Here is a 22,652-nt window from a genome sequence, read left to right on the forward strand (position 1 = left end):
GACATGGAGACGCTCTGCAGGGGCAGGATAGGTATATCGTGTGACCAGTGTGATATTACGCTAGTCTAGAGGCCTCGGGTGATGACCAGCTAACTGGGTGCAGATTAGCGCTTTAGCGGTCATTTAGACTGCGACACTGCAGAATCTAGTGAGCGATGGTCATTGCGCACTCTGTCACGGTGCTCCAGCCCCCGGTGCATTTCCGCAAGGCCCCGATTGCGAGCAGATCCATTACCTCCCTGCGGCGGCCGGCCCGAATTGGAGGCGGCCAAGTGCGGACATGGCGTACGTACAGCCGCACGCCACCAGCGACCAAGCGCCGCTCTTCTGGATCCCGAATGCTCCGCCACCTTCCGAGCACAACGGGATGGCCCCACTCGAAGAGCAGCTTGCACCCGAGGAACAGGTTAGTGCAAATGGTGTCCATTCGAGGCGCCCATAGACACTGTCCGTGATAGTGGCACCTCCCGCGAAATGAGTGAGGGACAGACAAACTGGGTCGCCCCGATGTTCAGCTTCATTACTTAACGTGATGGTGGCTCTGTTATTTTGTTTTTCTGGCTCAGACTTGCGGCGCCGCAGTATTTATTCATTAAGGTCTCATTTACGGCGTCCTGGGCCACGAGATATTCCAATACAGTGGTCAAACGTACAAGTCTAACTTTAAGCAGAAGTTATTTCGATTCGGTGTCCATGCGAGGAGTATAAGTCGTAATCCTGCAAAAACAAAATGATGTCTCCAATCCTAGCAAAGGTTGCCGATGCCCTGAACTGTATGTAATGGAGTGATAAGAATGTAAGGAATAGTAAATGAAAGGAATAAACCTTATTTGTCGCTATCGTTGATGGTGCTGCCACTCTATGAAGCTCCTTGGTGAATGTGTACTGCGACATACACTGCCAGCCCAATTAGCGTTCTTCTATGCCAGAACACAGTATACCAGGGACAAGAAGACGCACCAGACGTGTTGTAAACTGATCGCTCTGTGCAGAAGACACAGCTCCGTGCACCTCTCTACGTTGTTTGCCAGTCCACGGGTAACACTGACTGGAAGACCCATACCAAGTGTTTGGTTTGATTTTTACAAAGTTAGCAAACTTCTTAAACCAGAACTATGCGAATTTTTCAGGCTACACTCGAACCCGGATTATTTTACTCAGAGGGTTGAGGAATAGTTCGATATATCCTTAATTCAATATATAAAATATGAAATCCACCCCTGCAGGGGCATCTGCATGCAGATGTTGGTGAGTTGCGACATCACGACGGCCTTAGCATCCGCAGGGAGATCCCCGCAAGGGTATGATGCTGAGCAGTGTGTCACCACGGACCCGAGCTCCCGCGTTTAGCTCTGCATGGCATCGCCATGTCTGGGGAAAAGGGGATCCTGGTGATTGAGCCGATGCCGAGCATTTGGACCTTTAAGGGTCCTCGGTAGAGGCAAGACACCACTTTGGCCCCAGCTTCCCGTAGATGGCACCTCGAGCCTCACCCGACCGAGGGAAATTGGCAGTCGCCCTTTCCTATGCTCCACATCCATCTTTCACTTTCCTATCTTCTTTCTCACTACTGTCGTGTCACCTCGTTTCTCCATATTTACTTTTTCATGGGCAGCGAGGGTTAACCATGTGTGGTGAACAAACCTGGGTTAATGCCATTATCGGCTATAGTTGCGGTGTACAGCTGGCGTGGGCAGGAATTGGTTGCAACTTCCTGCCCTGCCTCCGTGTTGGTTTCCATATTGGGCGGCTGCTGCGGCAGCCGAATAACAGCATTTTTTAATGAATTCCTTTCATCCTACAAATGATAGCCCCTAACAAATGAGGGCAGACCAATGTCACTGTGCACTTCCTGCAAAAAAAGAAATCTTCCTCAGATACTACGTTGTGCATGGTGAGTTAGCTGGAAAACAAGCAAGAATGATCTCTCCTTTTGTCTTTTCTAAATCTCTCCCAGAATCATTGGGCCTTGTCTACAAGGTAATGAACATGGCCAATGGTGATCTAATTCTCCATGTCAAAGACAAAGCACAGTATTCCAAGCTCTCAAATATAGCAACCATTGGAGAATAACCTGCTTTCATATTGCACATAGATTCCTGAACAATGTCAATGGTGTGATTTCAGAACAACATTTTCTCTCTCTGACTGAAGAAAAAATGCTGGATGGTCTCAAGGACAAAGATGTCACTGATGTACAACTCTTAGAAAAGATGACAAGGAAATTCCAACAAAGCACTTTGTTCTTACTTTCACCTCCAACCAAATCTATGATACCATAGAAGTTGGTTATATAGTCACGAAGTGGTGACTGCAATCCGAGAATCAGAATGCCAGCGAAAATTTTTTCTAAACAGAACTCTTAATTTGGCCTGAGTTGCACCCACAATGACTCAATCGCCTGGCGGCTGCGTAGCAACCAGCGTGCTCGGCAGCCGTCGAACAGAATGCCTGCCGCTCTCGGCCATGCTCAAATTAAAGCTGGCAGCAAACTTTTGGGATACGGCATGCAAATCTACTACTTTATCCTGGAACAAAATAGAATCGGCTGCGTCTGGGTGCGAACAATCGAGAACAAAATGGTGTCTAAACAGAACTCTTTATTTGGGCTGACTTGCTCCAACAATAGATTAAATCACTCGGCGGCGGCGTAGCAACCAGCGTGCTCGGCAGCCTTCGAACAGAATGCCCGCCGCTCTCGGCCATGCTGAAATTGAAGCTGGAAGCGAACTTTTGGGATACGGCATGAAATGCTACTACAGTATCCTGGAACAACCTAGAATCGGCTCCGTCTAGGTGCGAACAATCGAGATAAATCTGGTCGCTTCTTGCATCGCGAACAAAGCGAGAAAGCGGTGTGCTGGCAGCTTTGAAGAAAGAACAAACACTGCAAAGCTTTGCGGCATTACTCTCTTGTCAAAGAAGCATTGACCTGATGCTTTAAAACATGTCAGGCAGCTAAAAACAAATAAAATGAATTGTGCAAAAATAAACACTGACTGTGGCAACGCTGTGTCGTTTAGCGCATGTGATAGGGCTTTAGACGGACGACGTGGACAACTTCTGGTTGTACGCGGCGTCGCTGGGGTACAGTGAATTCATCAGGGACGACGACATAGTGCAGTTTGCCTAGCCGACACAGAACCTTGTACTTGCCGAAATAGCTGTGCAAAAGCACTTCACTCAATCCGCGCCAGTGAATGGGCGTCCAAACCCAGCCTCGGTCTCCTGGGCTTGTATTCCACGTGTCGTCTTCGTAAGTTGTAAAGTCTGGCGTCGGTCTACTGCTGGTCTTTGATCTGTGATCGGTCATGTCTTCGGGCTTCTTCGCTTTGAAGGTAGGCGGCGACATCGACATTATCATCTTCGGTAACATTGGGAAGCATGGCATCTAGTGTGCTTGTGGCCTTCCTGCCATGAACGAGCCTAACATGTGTCATCTGAGTGGTCGCCTGCACTGCGGTGTTGTAGGCGAAGACGATATAAGGCAGGATGACGTCCCAGGTCTTGTGTTCGGCATCGATATATATAGCGAGCATATTGTCGTTGGTTTTGTTCAGGCGCTCGGTCAGCCCGTTGGTGTGCGGGTGGTATGCAGTTGTCCTCTGGTGACTGGTTTGGCTGTAACGCAGGATGGCTTGCGTCAGATATGCCGTGAATGCTGTTCCTCTGTCCGTGATGAGCATATCGGGGGTACCGTGTCGCAGAAAAATGCAGTCCGCGAAGAATTTGGCGACTTCTGCTACTGTTCCGTTCGGTAGGGCTTTTGCCTCAGCATAGCGGTAGTCAGTCGCTATGATGATCCAATTATTTCCAGACGTTGACTTTGTGAAGGGGATAAGCAAGTCCACGCCAATCTGCTGAAAGGGCCTTGATGGGGACTCAATGGGGTTCAGAAATCCTGCTGGTCGCGTGGGAGGAGTCTCTCATCGCTGACAATTTCGGCAGGTTTGCACATAATGTCCGACATCGGCAGACAGTTCGGCCCAGTGATACTTGTCATGAATACGGCGGAGGGTGCGAGAAAACCCGAGATGTCCAGCTGTCAGCTCGTCGAGTGAAGCCTGTAGAACTTCTACGCGGAGGCAAGCAGGTACAACACTTAGGTAGGCTGTTTTGTTCGCTGCGAAGTTCTTCACGAGGGCATCATTTTGTGCACAGAATGGAGAGAGTCCTCGTTTGAACGAAGCTGGGAGGGGGGTTAAGATACCTTGCCTTGTACCCAAGCAAAAAATCGAGCTTGGGAGACGACCGGCCCAGCATTGGCTATCAAGAAATAAATGACTGGCTCGACCTTGCTTTCCTATTTCGGGCCGTGCTTAGTTTTTGATTGTGGTTTTTCATTTGCCGATGATCGGCAGCCACCTGGCAAGGGGCATCAGGCCAGCGTCGTGGCCGTGCCTGGGCAGTCTACGGCTCAGTGGCGGGGCAAACACGGCCCGCCCCTGTCGCGTGCTTTATTCTGACATTCAGTACTGTATATTTTGATTAAGTTAGAAATGATTTATTTTTATTTTTGTGAATACTTTGTGTTCTGTAGTTTCATTCATGCAATATGAAAAAAATTGGCCGTACATTATACAATAACAAGATTGAATGGTGGGCCAGTTGGTAAGACATGTCGGAGAGTAATTTTTACCAGCCAAAAAAAAGACGAAGGAAAAAAGGGAAACTACACAGGACAATGTTGACCTAGTAATTCAGTGCCACCCGAGTAATTCCACTCAGAATAATCTTTTGAGTTGAAAATTTTATTTCCAAATGTATGAACAGGCCCGAACATATGCGTCATAAGACTATTAAATAGCTGCAAAGCTTTCAAAACGAAACCACATGCACTTCCAATGAGCAGAACTACAACAGTCACATATACATATGCAAGAGTTGAAGGTTCTAGATCACTAGACAAGGGCTTTATAGTTGTAACCATCAACTGTTTTCAAATACAATTAAGCGATATTGGCATCAATTACTAATTACTGAGTATTGAATGAATGGAATGCACACACACTAGGTGCAGTAGAGGTAGCACTTCATACTTTGCCAGTCCTAGCTAGTGCAAATATAGATCAATGTCTAACTAAATAGCCAAAGTTGAAAAGACATATTTAGGATAAAAGGGAAGTAATAAATGCACATATTCACCAGAAAGAAGTAATGCTTACATGTTATACACTGCTGAACTGAACACAACACTGCGAGCACCGAATCACAGAACGTATGCACACCAGCTGCAAAAGGAGCACCAAATGTGGAAACAGGTGGCTAAAGCACAAGGTTTACAACTAAGTGGCAATAACAACCCAACACAGGGGCTATTCAGCGACTAGAGTACAGACGCTAGCAACCGCAGCAAAGCATTATGGGAGCACTGGGTGTTTAAATCCTAAAGTATTTCTCCCCAGCTGGATATTTTCTAATGTAAACATGCTAAATGTTAAATGAAGTGTTCTTTCACAAACACCCCAGTGGCTTTAAAGGCCTCTTTCAATGCACATCAAGAAACAATGATATGAAAGCAAAGAAGCTAGGAAAGCTATTCTTCTATGCTTTCCAATGTTGGGTTCTTTAACATAGTTAAATAAGCAATTTGTTTAAAATATATTCATTGAGCATCTTTCACTTTGGTTAAAAAGAAGTTCTGAGCACAAAAGGTGCAAATATATTTGGGCTTCGAAGGCTTGAGAGCATTTTGGGACCACCACTTGGCTGCATGTTTCATCACTGCTGCTGGTCCTGGCGCTGCCTTCTTTTGCTACGACCACCCTCCCAGTATTGGGGCCCCGTGAGCCACCGTTTCACCACTGCTCCGATCGTAGCCAATATTGCATCCGAGTAGCTGTGTCGTGCAAAGCCTGCCACACAAATACAAGTGCAAGTTAAATGGAAAACTGTGCCGATGTTCTGCATACATCATTACTGCACTACGCTAAGAAGACACCAGGCTTGTGAAACACAAGCCTGCTTTTGACACCAGCTTTTGAAAAAAAAAGGCACCTTTATGCCGGACAAAAAAAAAGTTGCCATCACCTTCGGGACCTATAATTATTGTGAATGTCCCTCCTTTATTCCTTTCCTTAAGGCCCAGTTCAGGTGTCCGCAAATATTTGAGACCGATACTGCACTATTTTCTGTTCCCCATAAACCAGAAATCAATTTGTCCTGAAATTCGGCACCTGAGACAATTTCGTTTGCAAGAAAATCATATTGAAAGACATTAGGAAACATAAAATGGCATAGTAAAGTACAGGAGCGGACAGAAGTAAACGGAGCGCGACGCACAAGAATGAACTGCTTGTCAGCGCCGCCTAGCCTAACCACACGTAAGCGCAAAATCGCTACGCGCATATCCAGGCCCCCTACCGGCGCAACCCTCTGAATGCTCCGCACGCCTCGCATTCGGCCGGCGTCAGGGTCACGCTGATGATGATCGTGGTCGGATGGTTGCGCCTTTTATAGCGAGCGGGTATTTCGGAACGCACAGACCGCTGCCTTGATGCCACAAATCCCGCGCGGGCGACGCTATCATTATGCCGTTTGATCGGAGACAGCTGTAGGCGCGTTTCCATCGCAAATAGCAGGCGTCCTTCCAACTTTAGTTGCCTCTGGGATTCATTTCTGTCTCGCTATAGACCAAATGAACTCAAAACACTCGATCCACCACCGCAGTTTCGGGTTCTTTTAATACAGTTACCGTTCATTTTCGGCGTACTGCTACGAGGAACCGACGGAGCGGCAAAGCATGCGCCCTGTGTGTCTGTACTGCACCACAGTGCTTCTGCATTGGAGCCTCACCTAGGAGGTCAGTTTAAAATGAGATGAAACCGCCGCTCTTGGCACTTTTTGCAGCGCGATCCAGCGTCTCAAAGATAGTGACTTCTTCCAAATGTGCTGGATGCTGCTTTTGGGTTGCCATGCCTATATTCTCAAACAGACCAATGCCTATATGGAACTCGTAGCAGTGAAATAATACAGCTCGGACAGAAGAGTTTGGATCGCTTGCCGGGTTCTGTCGTGGCTCATATTCTGATTGCTGGGCCATCACGAGTAAATATAAATGCCGACTCTCGCACGCGGGGCACACAACAGTGACGCACTGCTGCCGCGGCATTCGTGTGGGTGAGTGCTTGCAGACATCCTAAGATCCGAAGGTGCATGCAAAGTGATTACCATGAGCTCTGCTCCACACTTGACAGCGCGATACGCAGCGCACTGTCTCGGTGGCGATAAGAGCAGGATCCAGTATAGGGGCAGTTTGCTTCGGGGGAGACAGGCAGGGTGCATGCACTAGTGCTGCGTCGGCGCCTGGTAGGGACAAGGCGAATCATCAGTGATAACTGTAGAAAATTAACACAAAACTGCGGCAGTACGCCAAGTGTTTTGAGCGCGTTTGCTTGCGAGTGAGACGCAGCAGAGTCCCAGCGGCAGCAAAAGTTCGAAACATGCGAGTTGTTTGCGGCGCAAACGCGCTACAGCTGTCTCAAACGAAGCGGCTTAATGGTAGAGCCGTCACCGCGCAATTTGCCTTATCAAGACCGCGCTGTTTGTATTCTGAAATGTTCGCTAGCTAAAGAAAGCGCAACCATCCGATCACGATCATCATCACCACGACACAGACGCCGGACGAATGCGAGGCAAGCGGAGCATTGAGAGGGTCGCGCCGGAAGAGCGCCTGCACATGCGCGTGGCGATTTCGAGCTTTCGTCTGTTCTGCTAGGCGGCGCTGACAAGCAGTCCTCTCGTGACACCGTCGCTCGTGACAGTCGCTCGTGACACCGTCGGAGGCGGACGCTTTTTTTCGGAGCTCCAGCGACTACGTCTGAAGCTAAGTGCCTTTTGGTGTTTGCGCTTGTACATGCTTTCGGGCAGTAGTTTTAAACCGAGTTAAGGCTAGAAAGGCTAGCGGAAGTGTGTGCGCCGAAGGTTTTTGCGTAGAAATTTTGGAAGGCTTTTACCTTGTGTATTGCTGAAAGTTTTTGGTGTAGGATTTTTGGCGGGCGTTTACGTTGCGTAGTGCCGAAGGTTTTTGTGTAGGAATTTTGGTGGGCTTTTACGTTGTGTAGTGCCGAAGGTTTTGTGTGTAGGAATTTTGGCGGGCTTTTACGTTGCGCAGTGCCGAAGGTTTTTCTGCAGGAGTTTTAGCGGGCTCTTACGTTGACTGGTGCCGAAGGTTTCTTCTCTAGGAATTTTGGCGGGCTTTTACGTTGCGTAGTGCTGAAGTTTTGTGTAATATTCTTGGCGGGTTTTTACGCATATGAATTTTGGCGGGCTTTCACAAGGCGCAGTCGGCCGGACGATGGGTCGGCAAGCTAGGAAAGTTAAGGAGGACAAGGACGAGGAGTTAGTACAGTGCCAGGAGTGCGACCGTTGGTGTTACTTAGATGAGACAGGGTTCGGGAGCTTAGCCGAGGCGGATGAGGCTAGCTTCGTGTGTAAGATCTGCAAGCGGTTTGGGGACGCCGTTCATGCGTTAAAAGGGGAATGGGAAGCTGGGTTTAATGCACTTAATGCGGACCGGCAGGTCGAACGAGAGGCACGGATTAAGCTGGAAGCTCAGGTCGCCGATTTGATTAAAAAAGAGGAGAATAATGCCGCCCTGTTGAAGCGAATGGTGGGCGAGATTAAAGAAGAGCGGGAAAAGCGGACCCAGCTAGAAAAACAGGTTGAAGTGCTCAGGTCGCGGCCGGCTGGGCACCCCAGTTCGGAGAAGTGTCAGGTGGGGGACGAGGCTCGTCGATCGTACAGTGCTGTAGTGCAGCGAGCATTGAGTGAGAAAAATGAGAATGAAATGAAAAAGGTTAAAGCGGGCATGGAAACTCGCGACAATAGCTTACAGCGGCAGGAGAGTCAGCTAGAGCGATCCGGAGGCCAACAGATGGAATTAGGAAGCGAACGTTTGGGGCGCAGGAGAGTTCTGGTGGTCGGGGACTCGAATGTAGCGAGGGTTGAAGGAGGCGTTCTGACGGCAGTGAAGGCAGACAGGCGGGTGCAGGTGGAGGCTCAGTCGGGAAAGTGCATGGTGGATGCAATGGCCAGAGCCCGGGAGGTGGTGGTGGGCAGCATGGATGGCGAACACCTTCTGGTCATCCTTGCTGGTCTCAATGATGTACTGCAGGGGAGGAGCCAGAATCTTGAGACGCAGTTGGAGGTGGGGATGCGTAGGCTTAGAGAGGCCTCTGAGAGTGTGCATGTGACCATATGCACAATCCCAGAGGTCCAGAGGCAGGCTCGCGAAACGGAAAGGAGGGTCGTGGAGACTAATCGGGTAATTAGGCTATTGAGTCGACGACTAAGATACGAGGTGATGGAGGTCAACAGGGAAGTGTACGAGGTTAGGCCCCACCCTTTTGCACAGGATGGCATCCACTACGGTGGTGCCACTGGCAAGAAGGTGGGTAGTAGGATAGGTCGCCAGGCAACAGCTTTTTTGGGGGGGCCCAGAGCTCTGAAGGAACCAGTGTAGAGAAGGAAGAATTAGGATCAAACGGACAATGGAACCATAGGGGAAGAAAGAGACGCAAGCGCCAGGGCCAAGTTAATTCAGATATAGGTTTCATTAACATTCAAGGTGGAAGGAATAGACTGAAATGGGAGGAAATAGAAGAACAGTTAAGACAGGAGGAATTAATGGTATATGGTTTAGCGGAAACACATCTTAGAGACATGGAGCAACCACCCTGTAACCCAGACTACGCATGGGAATATTGCAATAGAACAGAGGGCAGCAGAAAGGGAGGTGGAATTGGGGCATTCATTCATAAAAGTATGAATTTTCAAAGGGTTAGACTGGGATGCAGGGAACATTTATGGCTAAAAGGAACAGTGGCAGGCAAGCAAACACTCCTTGGCTTTGTATACCTGTGGACAGGGGTTAATGCCAAAGAGGAAAACAGGAAAATGTTAGAATGTATTGCAAGCGACATTGATGAGCTAGGAGGACAGGGCGAGGTAATTATATTAGGCGACATGAATGCACACATAGGAGACCTGGATGGGTACACGGATTCGACAGGAAGCATGCTGCAGGACATGTGTGACAGGCATGATTTAGTTGTATGCAACAGCACCGAGAAGTGTGAAGGGCTCATAACATGGGAGGCGGGGAGTCTGCACTCGACGATAGATTATGCACTAATGTCACAGAGGATGTATAACAGATTAGGGGTAATGAGCATAGATGAAGATGGTTCCAGAAGTCTAGGTAGTGACCACAAGCGTATTAAGTTGAGCTTCAGAAGAAAAAGCAATGTAGGACTGAATCAAGATAAACAATCAGGGTAAAATTTTTACTCAGAAAAGCAATTGGAAGTAGCAGCCAAACAAATCGAGAAAGTACTTTTTGAGGATAGTGAAACAGAATGGACTTATACCAAATTAACTCGATTACTGGAGCTAGAGCTAGCTAAGGTGCAAGTAAAGCTAAAAGGGAAAAGATACAAACCCAAGAGTTGGTGGGATGAGGAGGTCAAGAGGGCAATAGAAAAGCGCAAGGAAGCATCCAGGGAACACAGATATTCCAAGAAGAGGGGGGAACCAAAACCCGAAGTAGACAGAAAATGGGATACCTTCATAAAGTGTAGAAGGGACGCATCCTATTTGATTAATGAGAAAATTAGAAGAAAGGGTGCCCAATGGATGTCAAAAGTAAATAAAAAGGATAGAAAAGCAGCCAAAAATTCTGGAAACATCTAAATGCAATGAGTAATAAAACTAGGCTAGAACAAAGGTTTATTGTTGCAGATGAGGGTATTCGACTAGAAGGGGATGAAGCAATAAAACACATAGGAACAAGGATGACGGAAAAATTTTCAGCAAAGCACGTGGTACATAATTTATCGAAGGAGGATAGACCGGTTACAGCAATAGCTTCACTTGAGCAAGGAGAGTGGGAAAGGGCAGAGAAGAAGGTTCCTAGTGGCACATCAACAGGACCAGATGGTATCCCGATTATGTTGATAAAGAAGTTAGGACCAAAATCCAAGCAAACATTAATACAGGTAGTGAACAAAATGATAGTGGATGAGAACGTCCCCGATGAATGGCGATTAAGTTGAATGAACATGATATATAAGGGAAAGGGGGACAAAGCAGACGTAAGTAACTATCGCCCCATAACAGTGACATCTGTGGTTTACAGGGTGGTGAAGCAAATTATAAAGGATAGACTGCAGGCTTGGGTGGAGAACGAGGGGGTGTTAGGGGAACTACAGAATGGGTTCTGGAAACAAAGGAGGTTGGAGGACGATCTATTTTCATTGACACAGTGTATAGAAATTGCGGAAAAGGAACATAGGCCCTTATTGCTAGCATTTCTGGATATTAGGGGAGCCTATGACAACTTTACTCAGGAGCATTTGTGGGACATATTGGGCACATTGGATGTGGAAAATGGAGTAATTAATCTTTTAAAAGATATATATAGAGGTAACAGAGTGCTCATAAAATGGGAAAAAAATGTATCAGGGCCTGTAGAGATACAGCGGGGGCTTAGACAAGGATGTCCTCTGTCCCCTTTGTTGTTCATGTTGTACCTGCAAGGTTTGGAGGCCAAGCTAGAGGGGAGCGGACTAGGTTTCAACCTATCTTTTTTCAAGCAAGGGGAATTGATTAAACAGACATTACAGGGACTAATATATGCGGACGATATAGTAATAATGGCTGACAACAAGGAAGACCTGCAGAAGTTGTTAGACATATGCAGTACAGAGGGAGATAGATTAGGCTTCAAGTATAGTAAGGAAAAATCTGCAGTCATGACATTTAATAAAGAGGGCGGCGAGCATAGAATACAGGAGTTCGTGCTAAAAGTAGTGAATGAGTACAAGTATCTTGGGGTGTGGATAAATAACAGTGTTGAGTATCTGACAGAGCATGAAAAATATGTAATGAATAAAGCTAGTAGGAATGCAGCTGTCATGAAAAATAGGGCACTGTGGAATTACAATAGGTATGAGGTGGTAAGAGGGACCTTCGGGACCTGACCTTCGGGAATGCGGTCCTGTGTATGAGGCCAGGTGTTCAATCAAGGCTGGAAATTAGGCAACGGGGAGTAGGGAGGTTAGCTTTGGGAGCACATGACAATACACCAAATCAGGGGGTACAGGGTGATATGGGATGGGCGTCTTTCGAGAGCAGAGAGGCTAGCAGTAAGATAGCATTTGAGGAACGATTGAGAAGGATGGAGGCAAAGCGGTGGGCTAGGAAAGTTTTCAGATACCTGTATATAAAGAATGTTGACACGAAATGGAGAAAGCGAACTAGAAAATAGACAAGCAAATATCTGGACAGCAGTAAGGGGGCAAATCAGCAATTATCGGTTAAGAAAAAGGTTAAAGGATCAGAGAGAGCTTTGTGGAAAACAGGGATGCTGACGAAATCGGCACTAGAAACATACCGGACCTTTAAACAGGAAATTGTCAAAGAAAATATCTATGATAATTGTAGGGGAAGTTCTTTGTTGTTTGAGGCCAGGACTGGAGTTTTGCGGACTAAGACGTATAGAGTCAGGTACCAGGAGATAGACACTTTGTGCATTGCGTGCGGAGAGGAGGAGGAAACAGCTGAACACTTGATACTTTTCTGTAAAGGGCTTCACCCTACAGTGGAAGGCAGCGGGGCTGACTTACCCAAGGCATTGGGGTTTAGGGATAGTGAAGGGAGAGTGGATTTTAAGAGGTTAGAAGTAACCAAGCGAAGGTTATCTGATTGGTGGCTAAAAGCAAGACAGGAGTAAAATTTCACAAGACATGGCTAGGTGGCTTGAGCCACCGCCCGATGTAAAGGGTTCAGCCGTATCCATCCATCCATCCATCCATCCATCCATCTAAAGTCACTGGAACGGGAAAAGTACCGCATTGGTTTTCTCTCGCCGCCGCGCCGGCGGGACAGCGCGCGCGGACCATTTATGGCGGGGAATGATTACGCTACCGCCGAGAACGAACCCGGAGTGCGCGCGCGCTCCCCATTCTGTTCTCGGCGGTGACGTGGCCATTCCCCGCAATAAAAGGTCCGCTCGCTTCTTCCTCGTGGCCGCCGGCACACAGATCGTCCGGAGCATTAAGTAGCACTTATGGGCCGAGATAACAGTGCACAACATTTTCAGTCGCGTAGTGAAGCTTGTGCAGTTCATGCCTGCGTAGAGACTGCGCGCGGCCGTCTCTTCAGCGGCGCTGAACCAAATGTGGCGGCTCCGGTGATGGCTGCGGTACTTTTCCTGTTCCAGTGACTTTAGTTCTATCTAGTGTTCCTGTATATGCTCCCACAGAGAGCAGAGTTACGCAAAGGTCCACCATTTTGTTCCAAGCTGTGCGGGAAAGCAGCTCCTCGAGCGCACAGGCGCTGGGATCATGACGGGACTGGCGTTGTAGAGCAGTTCGCTTTTTTTGAAAGCTTACAAACGGCGCTGGATTGCGGGCATCCTTTTTCCCTTTTACTGTCTCAGTGCTCAGGGATCGATGCTAAGCCCATGATACCTCGTTGAAAAAAAACGCCGAAGTATAATCTGATTAGCCGAAAAATATCATACAACATGACAGAAAGATCGCGGAATGACAGCGATAGCTCACAGTACGGACATTATTGGCGCAGAAATGGTTGAAAATAAAAAACCTGCGTTAGTTGTGCGATAAAAAGAAGTGCGGTAATTCATCTCCCTGCAGAACCACGTTGAAATACATTATTCTATAGGGTTGCGACCGCCGACGTTGCACGAAGCTTGTGAAACCACGCTGCGTACAATGTGAATGCGGGTAGTCTAAAGCAATGCATTTTGCACGCAAGTAAATCTAACCAACCGAAGACACAGATATCGCAAACTCGCGCGCTTATCTTTCACAAAATATACGTATCATTTGTTGCTCTGACTTCTAGCCCTCTATTGCATTTTTCTTATGACATGGCCATCTTTTCAAGCCAAACACATCACCTGCCGTACTTCTTTAATAGTTTCCAAGGATCTCGAAAAGTGATGTGTATCTCTTTCCGGTGCTGTTATTTGCTCGTTTTACCCCAAGCACTATTGCGTTTTCCCTTGACCTATACTTGAGATATATGTACCTTCACTGCATTCTGAAATATCTTTGTTTTGGACTGCTCCATGCTTTTACTCAACGAAAAATAATTATCTGAATATCCCATTTTGCTTCCAAGTATTTCATGCTATTTTTGTTCTTCTCTCCTCCAGTGTTAACATACTTGTCAGTGGAACCTTAAGGGCATTCTTAACAAATAAAATAGTTAAATAGCCTAGGCAAACCTTGTTCTCTTGCAGAGAAACTGGCCTCCCACTTCTATATAGTATATTAGGACTAGAACCAAATTTCACATGCAGTTTGCTTCTGAAACATAATTTCACAAAACAAACCATTTCTGCAAAATGCTAGAGGTGGCAGCAGAATAAGCAGACAGGCTGGCAGCGGCTGCACATGAGAAATGCTCTGTCAGGTACACTTAAGTTAGGAACAAAACCTTTGTTTACATTTTCATTCGGAAGTCGTAGCGTTGCAGGAAAAATGAAGATAATTTGTTGATGGCAAACATGAGTCGCCGCATGGAGTTTGAACGTGCCTGCTGAACAATTTATAATTTATATTGAACTGTAATTTTATCAGATTAGGCTGCCGTCACTGCAGGCTATCAAAATATATACATGAGGGTTAATACATGAAAGCTGTGCAGAAGGAGTGGTAAGCTGCTGCAGCAGTTCTGCACTGTTGTCTGCAAGTTGAAGCAAGAAATGTTTATGCACTGACCTCTGTTTTAAGAGCTACATGTTCCAATGAATTTTAGACATCTACATGCAATCATATTCTTGCAAGAACAAGGGAAACTGAAATTCACTGAAGTTTTCACAGTTGTGTTAGCAACCACATCATCTAAAGTCCTACCTGGAGAAATCTGAAATCCAGTGGAGCTTGGTGAAGCATAACTGTTCCTACTGACTGTCCGTTGGATGGGCTGTGCTGGCTATGACACCGACTCTGGATATTAATGGCAGGAATATTAAGAACTGTGCACTTGAACTAAAAGAGAGCACAAGCACTCCAAATGCATTTGGCAATTTCATTCATCTCAGAAGCACAACAATGGGTTTAACAAATCAGATGATCTCCCTGCATTTGAGCCAGTGATGCGCCTCCTCACCCCAAGGAAGGACCTGCTAAGCGCATGACGTAAAGACAGTTTATAAGTGTAGTACTACTAGTTTTTTTGCAGCAATCTATGACTAAGCTCTGTTGAGGCCACTGACTTGAATTATACTTCTGCAGTCTTTTTGCCAGCTATGTGTGGCTAACCTTTGCTGAGGCCACATACACTACACGAGCGAATGACTTACATGGTCACTTATTCAGGAAAGCTTAGCACCTACCAGCAGGCATGGCATGGTGTAAAAAAGCATTATTGTAATCCAAGAAATGCAGAAAGCTAACGCTATATGAGACTTACTGTCCTGCTGAGTATGGCTGCTATAATGGTCTTCCCCGTGATGCAAAGGCAGGGCAGGTGTTACTGCTGCACCAACCCCCCGCCCGCCCGCCCGGCCGCCCGCGCGCGTGCGCACGCACACACGCACACACACGCGCGCACGCACACACACACACACACGCACGCACGCACGCACGCACGCACACACACACACTAGGGACCACTATCTATGTGGCAAACAGATAACTAACCACATTGTGTAGTTTGACTAGGCTGCAATCTAGACCTTGGATGTGGTTTTGCAGTTGAAGAAGCTGCACCAAAAATTTGTTTGTCTACATAGTGCAAATAAAGCAAAAGTTGCAACTTACAGCTTTGCAAGGCATGGTTCTTGTGGCAATGAAACATCTGTCGCATCACAGTGGGTACTGCAAAAGATATAACAAGATGCATAAATTGACACACAAAAAATTAGAAGCTTCCTTGCCATCCCGTGATTTCATTGTCATTTGTAGCAAATGCTCTGCTACACCAGTGCCAAAGAGGTTAAGACTACTCAAAAATGAAAAAAAGATGTCTGATTATGATGCACACGCAAATTAAATTACCTGCATTGGTGTACATGGAAAAAGTAATGATTAAGATATATTCACAAGGCAAAACCAGCTCAATGCACTAAATATTTCCAAACTGGGATGTGAATACCTTAACGAATGTATTGCTTCTGGTTTTCAACAAAGTTGGTACACTGGCTTCTCACAAGCTACTACCATGCAAAAAATTTTTTTGGGTACACTTCCAATATATACAGCAGAAAACACGTTGTCATCTGCTTCTCTAAGGCATCAACATGTATACACCAACAGTAAAGCATTTGGTGGAATAACACACATTATCTTAATTTCCCCAAATTCACCTTCCTCATCGGATGTGACGGCCGCTTTTTCAGCGCTTGTGACGGTTACGCCTTTAAACACCAGAGTCTTCAGTCTCGAGGTCTGATGTCATTTCTGCAACAAACAGCACTTCCTGTGCCCTTGTCAGTGAGCCTGCGGTGGGCACCCAATGGCGAAATTGTGGCCTAGTCACCAGGACACCAGATATTTCCACAGGTGCACTGAAGACAACAGTAAATTATAACAATTGTGAGACTGTGACCAAGCGAGCTCTTTATTCCCGCTGGCAAATATTTCGGCCACTCCTCAAAAGAAGATGCGAGATGATGACTATTAACAGATGAAGACGAGGGTCACGCACTGTGCTTACACTTTCTCCCCCTATGGGCGAAAGCGAGCGTCCCGGGCGCACGTTAGAGGGAAGTAGGGCCACGGGTGAAGGGCTTTAAGCGCGACACATGAACAATATCTTCACCGCGACAACGCCGGTCATGGGCAGGATGGACAGGAGCAACGCACTCCACGGTGTTTGAAGTCATAGGTTGTTTTCCGGGAGGCTTGGCAGGCGTCAGTGTTCAGGCGGGCAATGGTGCGACAATAGGCAAGACGGGAAGTAAATTCGTCATAGGAAAGGCCGGAAGAGGTTGTGGGGGCAGAGAAGATGCTTCGAGAGTGAAGGTAGGGGGGCGACCGAACTCAAGAAAAAAAGGGGAAAAAACGGGTTGTTCGTTGCACGGCAGTATTGTAGGCAAAGGTTACAAAGGGGAGCATAGCGTCCCAGTTGGTGTGGGCGGGGTGAATGTACATAGACAGCATATCTGACAGGGTGCGGTGAAACCGTTCGGTGAGCTCATTGGTCTGGGGATGATAGGCTGAAGTTGTTTTATGGGCGGTCCGGGAAGCATGAAGAACTTCGGCAAGGATGCTGGAGAGGAATGACTTGCCGCGGTCACTGATAAGGACACGTGGGGCTTCATGGCGCAGAAGAATGGCGTTGAGCAAGAAATGGGCGATTTCAGAGGCATAGCCAGACGGAACGGGGGCTGTTTCAGCGTACCATGTAAAGTGGTCGACGGCTGTGACGATCCAGCGGTTGCCCGATAAGGTTAGTGGCAAGGGACCGTACAGGTCGATACCAACGACTTCGAAGGGTGAGAAAGGACAGGGAAGAGGTTGTAGAAGGCCAGCAGGAGGAGACGTGGAGCGTTTGCGGCGTTGGAAAGGGATGCAAGATGCAATATATTTGGCGACAGAGGTGGAGAGACCAGGCCAAAAGAAACGGCGCTTTATACGGTCATATGTTTTCTGAAATCCTAAGTGGCCGGCCACGGGGTCGTCATGAAGCGTCTGCAAAACCTCACGGTGAAAAGAATGGGGAATGACAAGCACCCAGGCGTGACCCAGGGGGCTATGATTGTGTCAAAAAAGGATGCCGTCAACCAGCTTGAAACAGTTGAGTTGGCGTCGGAGGCGGGCATCTGGAGGCCGCTTAGCACCACTCAGGCGTTCAATGAGAGTCCGGCAGTAAGGGCCGGCCCGCTGTGGTGAAGCGAGATCGCCGAGAGCGGGAGTCGGCACCAGATTAATGGCTGCGGCCGTCGAGGCGTGGGTAGTGATGGAATTAGTAGTTGGGAGCGATGAAGCAACAGGAGGAGAGCACAGAGGTTCTGCGGAGGCGAGGGGGCAACGAGAGAGCGCATCGGCGTCTTTGTGTTTTTTTCCCGATTTGTAGGTGACTGTGAAATCATACTCCTGGAGGCGCAGAATCCAGCGGCCGAGGCGCCCAGACAAATTCTTCTGTGACGACAACCAGCACAGCGCATGATGGTCAGTTACAATGTGAACTGGCGACCGTACAAATAGGGGCGAAATTTCTGAACGGCCCAGACAACTGCAAGACACTCTTTTTCAGAGATCGTGTAGTTCTGCTCCGCTGCAGTCAGGGTACGACTTGCGTAAGCAATCACGCGCTCAGTCGAAGATTGCGGGCGCTGCAGAAGAACGGCACCAATGCCGTGTCCACTGGCGTCAGTGTGCAAAATCTTTGTAGCGCTGTCATCAAAATGAGCCAGTATCGGATCAGATATGAGAGCCTGCTTTAGAGAAGTAAAGGCGGCCTCGCAGGCCTCAGACCAAACGAAGGGCGTGCTGACTCCAAGAAGCGGATGCAAAGGTGCGGCGATGGATGCGACACCTCGGATGAAACGACAAAAGTATGAGGCGAGTCCTAGAAAACTGCGCAGGTCTTTAATCCGTCTGGGGCGGGGAAAATTCAGCACTGCAGCAACTTTATCAGGATCTGGTTTTATGCCTCTGCGACTAAAGACGTGTCCGACAACTTTGATAGAAGTGGAAGCAAAGCAACACTTCTTTGTGTTTAACTGAAGTCCGGCCGCGGAAAGAGCACTTAGAACTTCATCGAGGCGGGCGAGGTGCTCAGAAAAAGTCGAGGAGAAACTTACGATGTCGTCCAGGTAGCAGAGGCAAGTTTTCCATTTCAGCCCGCGGAGTACGGTGTCAATCATGCGTTCGAACGTGGCCGGAGCATTGCACGAGCCGAACGGCATAACGTTAAATTCATATAAGCCATCTGGCGTGGCGAAAGCTGTCTTCTCTTTGTCCTCTTCATGCATGGGGATTTGCCAGTAGCCGGATCGGAGGTCAAGACTAGAGAAAAATTGAGCACCTTGGAGACAGTCGAGGGCGTCGTCAATCCGAGGAAGTGGATAAACATGTTTTCGAGTGATCTTATTGAGGGCGCGATAGTCGACACAAAAGCGTACGGAACCATCCTTCTTTTGTACCAGCACGACTGGTGAGGACCAAGGACTTGAAGAAGGTCGTATGATGCGGTGCTTGAGCATGTCGGTGACATTATCTTGAATAATTTTTCGTTCACTAGAAGACACACGATACGGGCGGCGGCGAATTTGCGCGAACCGTCAGTGTGGATGCGATGCGTAGCCGCCGATGTTTGGCTCAATATTTTTGACTGGGCGTCGAAAGAAGCGGCATGTTTGTTCAAGAGGGCAAGCAATTCTGCTTTTTGAGCAGGCGTGAGATCGTCGCTGATAGTAGCGGAAATAGCTGCCGGAGAAGAAGGATGGGACGAAATGGCGAAGCTGGATGGTGGCGAGGAAAGAACGGTGACAGGTTGAATGGCAGACACAGAAGCCACTTTAGTACCAGCGCGCAGAAGAATGGGCTCCGACGCAGTATTGAGCGCAGTCAGAAGGGCAGTCCCATTGACGAAGCGAAGAAGGGATGCGACGAGGAGAATGCCCCTGGAGAGAAGACGGGGCACGGCTGTGGCGAAAACGTCCCCAGCATGTATGTAAGCAGAAGCAACTAAGATGACATCTTTGGAGCCGGGATAAAGCACATGGTCCGCGGTGTTGATCAAGTGATGAGATGGAATTGCAGGAGCGTCAGAAGGGTCGAAGTCAGCAACTTCCAGAGTAGGAGGGCAACATGTAATGACAGCTTGCGCGGAGTGGAGGAAATCCCAGCCGAGGATGAGAGGGTGAGCACAGGATGGAAGTACAGCGAACTCGATGTGCTGCAGGATGCCGTTGATAAGGACGCGTGCTCTACACAGACCGGAAGGATGCATGGATTCTTCATTAGCAGCACGGACAGAAGGGCCGCAGTAAGGAGTGCGCACATTACGAAGATGGGAACACAAAGCAGAACTGATGACGGAAACAGCGGCGCCGGTGTCAATCAATGCGTCTACAATACTGCCTTCAACATTAACAGCTAACAAGTATGACGGCAGCGTACGAGGAATTGAAGGGTGGGCGAGTGGTGCAGCTTTGCCTCCGGAAACTGCATAATTTAGTTTTCCGTATTACGACCAGGTGCCTGAGAGGCTGGACGTAGAGGCGATGAAGAGCGCCGTAATGGTGACGGGGAGCGGCGGCGCGACGAGCGGACAATCGGCGAGCGGTCGGGAGAGGTCGGTGGAGAAAAGTGGGGAGGATCGTTAGGGTGAAACGTTGGCCGGTAAGGAAACGATAAGTGTGTGTCGTGATGAGGAGTATTGGAGGCAAATGTAGGGCGGTAACCACACGATGAGTAGCTTTCGTCGTTGCGAACGGTACCAAACTGGTTACGCTCGTCGCGCTGACGCCGACAACAAACGCGGGCAACATGTCCACGAATTCCGAATTAGTAGCAGATAGGGCGAGGCGAAGGCGGCCGCCAAACCACTGGTACATTGCGGGCCGCTGGGATAAGGAGGCGACAGTCGGCTGTACGGGCGGCGAATGTGAGGCATAGACGGGAGGAGCAGGAGACGCAGCGACCTGGGCATACGTGGGCGCACAAAGAGGTACAGATGGTTCGGACGCCGCGGGATGAGTGATGGAAGCGAGCTAGTCCTTGATTAGATCACGCAATGGCGAGGTCTGAGGCCGGTGCTGATGGGAATCCAGCGGCGATAAGGTGGAGCCGTGCAGCTCCTCGCGGATGAGAGAGCGCAAGTCCCCATCAGTTGAAAGGCGGGGGTCCCAGGAGTCTTACAAGCGGAGGGATTGGAGGCCGTCAATACGGTGACATGTGGTGCGGATATCGTTGACTGAGGTAGGGTTTTGGCCAGCCAGCGTGGTAAAAGCAAAGGAGCCGATGCCTTTAAGAATGTGACGGACCCGATCGTACTCGGACATGGCACTTTTGACACGTCGACACAGGCTCAAGACATCTTCAATGTAAGACGTGTAAGATTCGCCGGGCAGCTGGGCACGCGCATCTAACTTTTGTTTGTAGATGGCCGGGCTGGCACCAACAATGCCAAAAATTTGCCGAAGCTGCGATGTAAAGTGGGTCCAGTCCGGGATGGTATCTTTATGGTTGACGAACCAAGTCATTAGCCACGGCGGTTAAATAGAATGGCACGTGGAGAAGCTTCATGGCAGAGTCCCAGCGATTGTAGGCACTGACCTGATTGTACTGATCGAGCCAGTCCTCGACGTCATCACAACGGAGCAAATGTAGGAGGCTCGCGCTGAAGGGTCGTGACGGTCCATGTCGGGTGTCCAGTTGACATAGGAGCAGCGGGGGCGTTGGAGTCGGTTGCGGGCGGAGGGATCAGCAGGTAGGGGTAGCACACCTGCTGAGGCACCGGCAGGGCCTGCGGAAGCGTCACGGCGTTGTTGGTCGACGGTTTCCATCTTCGGAGATGGTCCGACCAGGTGACGACCGGAACGGAGCTGCAGTGTGGCGACGGAGAGGATGCGGGATATAGAGCAGCCTCCACCACTTGTGAGACTGCGGACCAAGCAAGCTCTTTATTCCCGCTGGCAAATATGGCGGCCACTCCTCAAAAGAAGAAGATACGAGATGATGATGAATATTCACAGATGAAGACGAGGGTCACGCACTATGCTCACACAATAAATAAGTTCCTATGAAACCTATCTTTTATCTGAAATGCAAAAAATTAACTTCAATGTCTATGTTGCATATAATAAACGTGACCCTGTGGTGAAAGCAATGGACCACACACTGCAACACAGAAGCCCTTGATGTACCACGTGCCTTCGCCTGCCCAAAATGTAATTGCTAAAAACAGAACTTCCTGCTTGCAAAAGAAAAAATCTATTCACTTTTGGTGCTGAGTATTCTGGCTTCAAATGTGTTCCATGTTTTCTCTACAGGCACTCTCTTTTGCAGCATTTTTGTTAGCTCCATTTTGTCAACACACAGGGGCCAGAAGCACCATGTCGGCTCTCCTTCTGTTGTAACCCAGCTGTCTGGGACAACATATGTGGTTTTCTCGTGAAGAAATTCCACGACATGATACCTAAAAAGAAGGCATATAGACTAATTTTCCAATAACAGAGCCAATTTACTGAATGATTCTCTATAAAGTTACAAGATTAAGCATTCAAGAAATGATAGGCTGCAGCAAGTATATTTGCAGCACAGAACGTTCCTTGTTATCTGTTAGATGACTGAAGCCAAGCTGACAAGCAATGCATTTGTGGACGCAATCTGTAGCTCATTTAGTTCAAATATGCAGACAGCCTCAAACTGGGAATACAAATTCACAAAAAGTGAGTATTGACTGTACACGTCATTTTTTCTTTATCACAACATGAGATTCACTTTTTTAAAGCAGTGAGAAAGTAATATGAAGGATATGTGTAACGCAAATAGCCTGCAGCTGCTGGCCGAAAAAAAACAGATCAAGTCCTGCCAATTAGAGAAGATGGAAAAGTGGCAAGAATAAATGCCTAGACTTGCATGGCAGCAGCTGTCCCTTCTAAAGAATGCTAGTGAAATGAAAAACATCAAGGAAACTTCCACTAGTCGAGACAACAAATATTGAAA

At 48.1% G+C, this 22,652-nt stretch overlaps 1 protein-coding gene across 1 annotated transcript in view; it reads left to right on the forward strand.

Moving 5' to 3' along the window:
• The first annotated feature begins 227 nt into the window (after positions 1-227).
• LOC144097464 (uncharacterized) overlaps positions 228-22,652 on the forward strand; it is a 51,455-nt gene continuing 29,030 nt past the window's right edge. Inside the window, exon 1 of the mRNA XM_077630188.1 lies at positions 228-406. Coding sequence (XP_077486314.1) covers positions 281-406 — 126 coding nt within the window. The 5' untranslated portion in view covers positions 228-280. The remainder of the gene's footprint in view (positions 407-22,652) is intronic.

Source organism: Amblyomma americanum, chromosome 7 (assembly GCF_052857255.1).
Source record: "Amblyomma americanum isolate KBUSLIRL-KWMA chromosome 7, ASM5285725v1, whole genome shotgun sequence".
Lineage (NCBI taxonomy): Eukaryota > Metazoa > Arthropoda > Arachnida > Ixodida > Ixodidae > Amblyomma > Amblyomma americanum.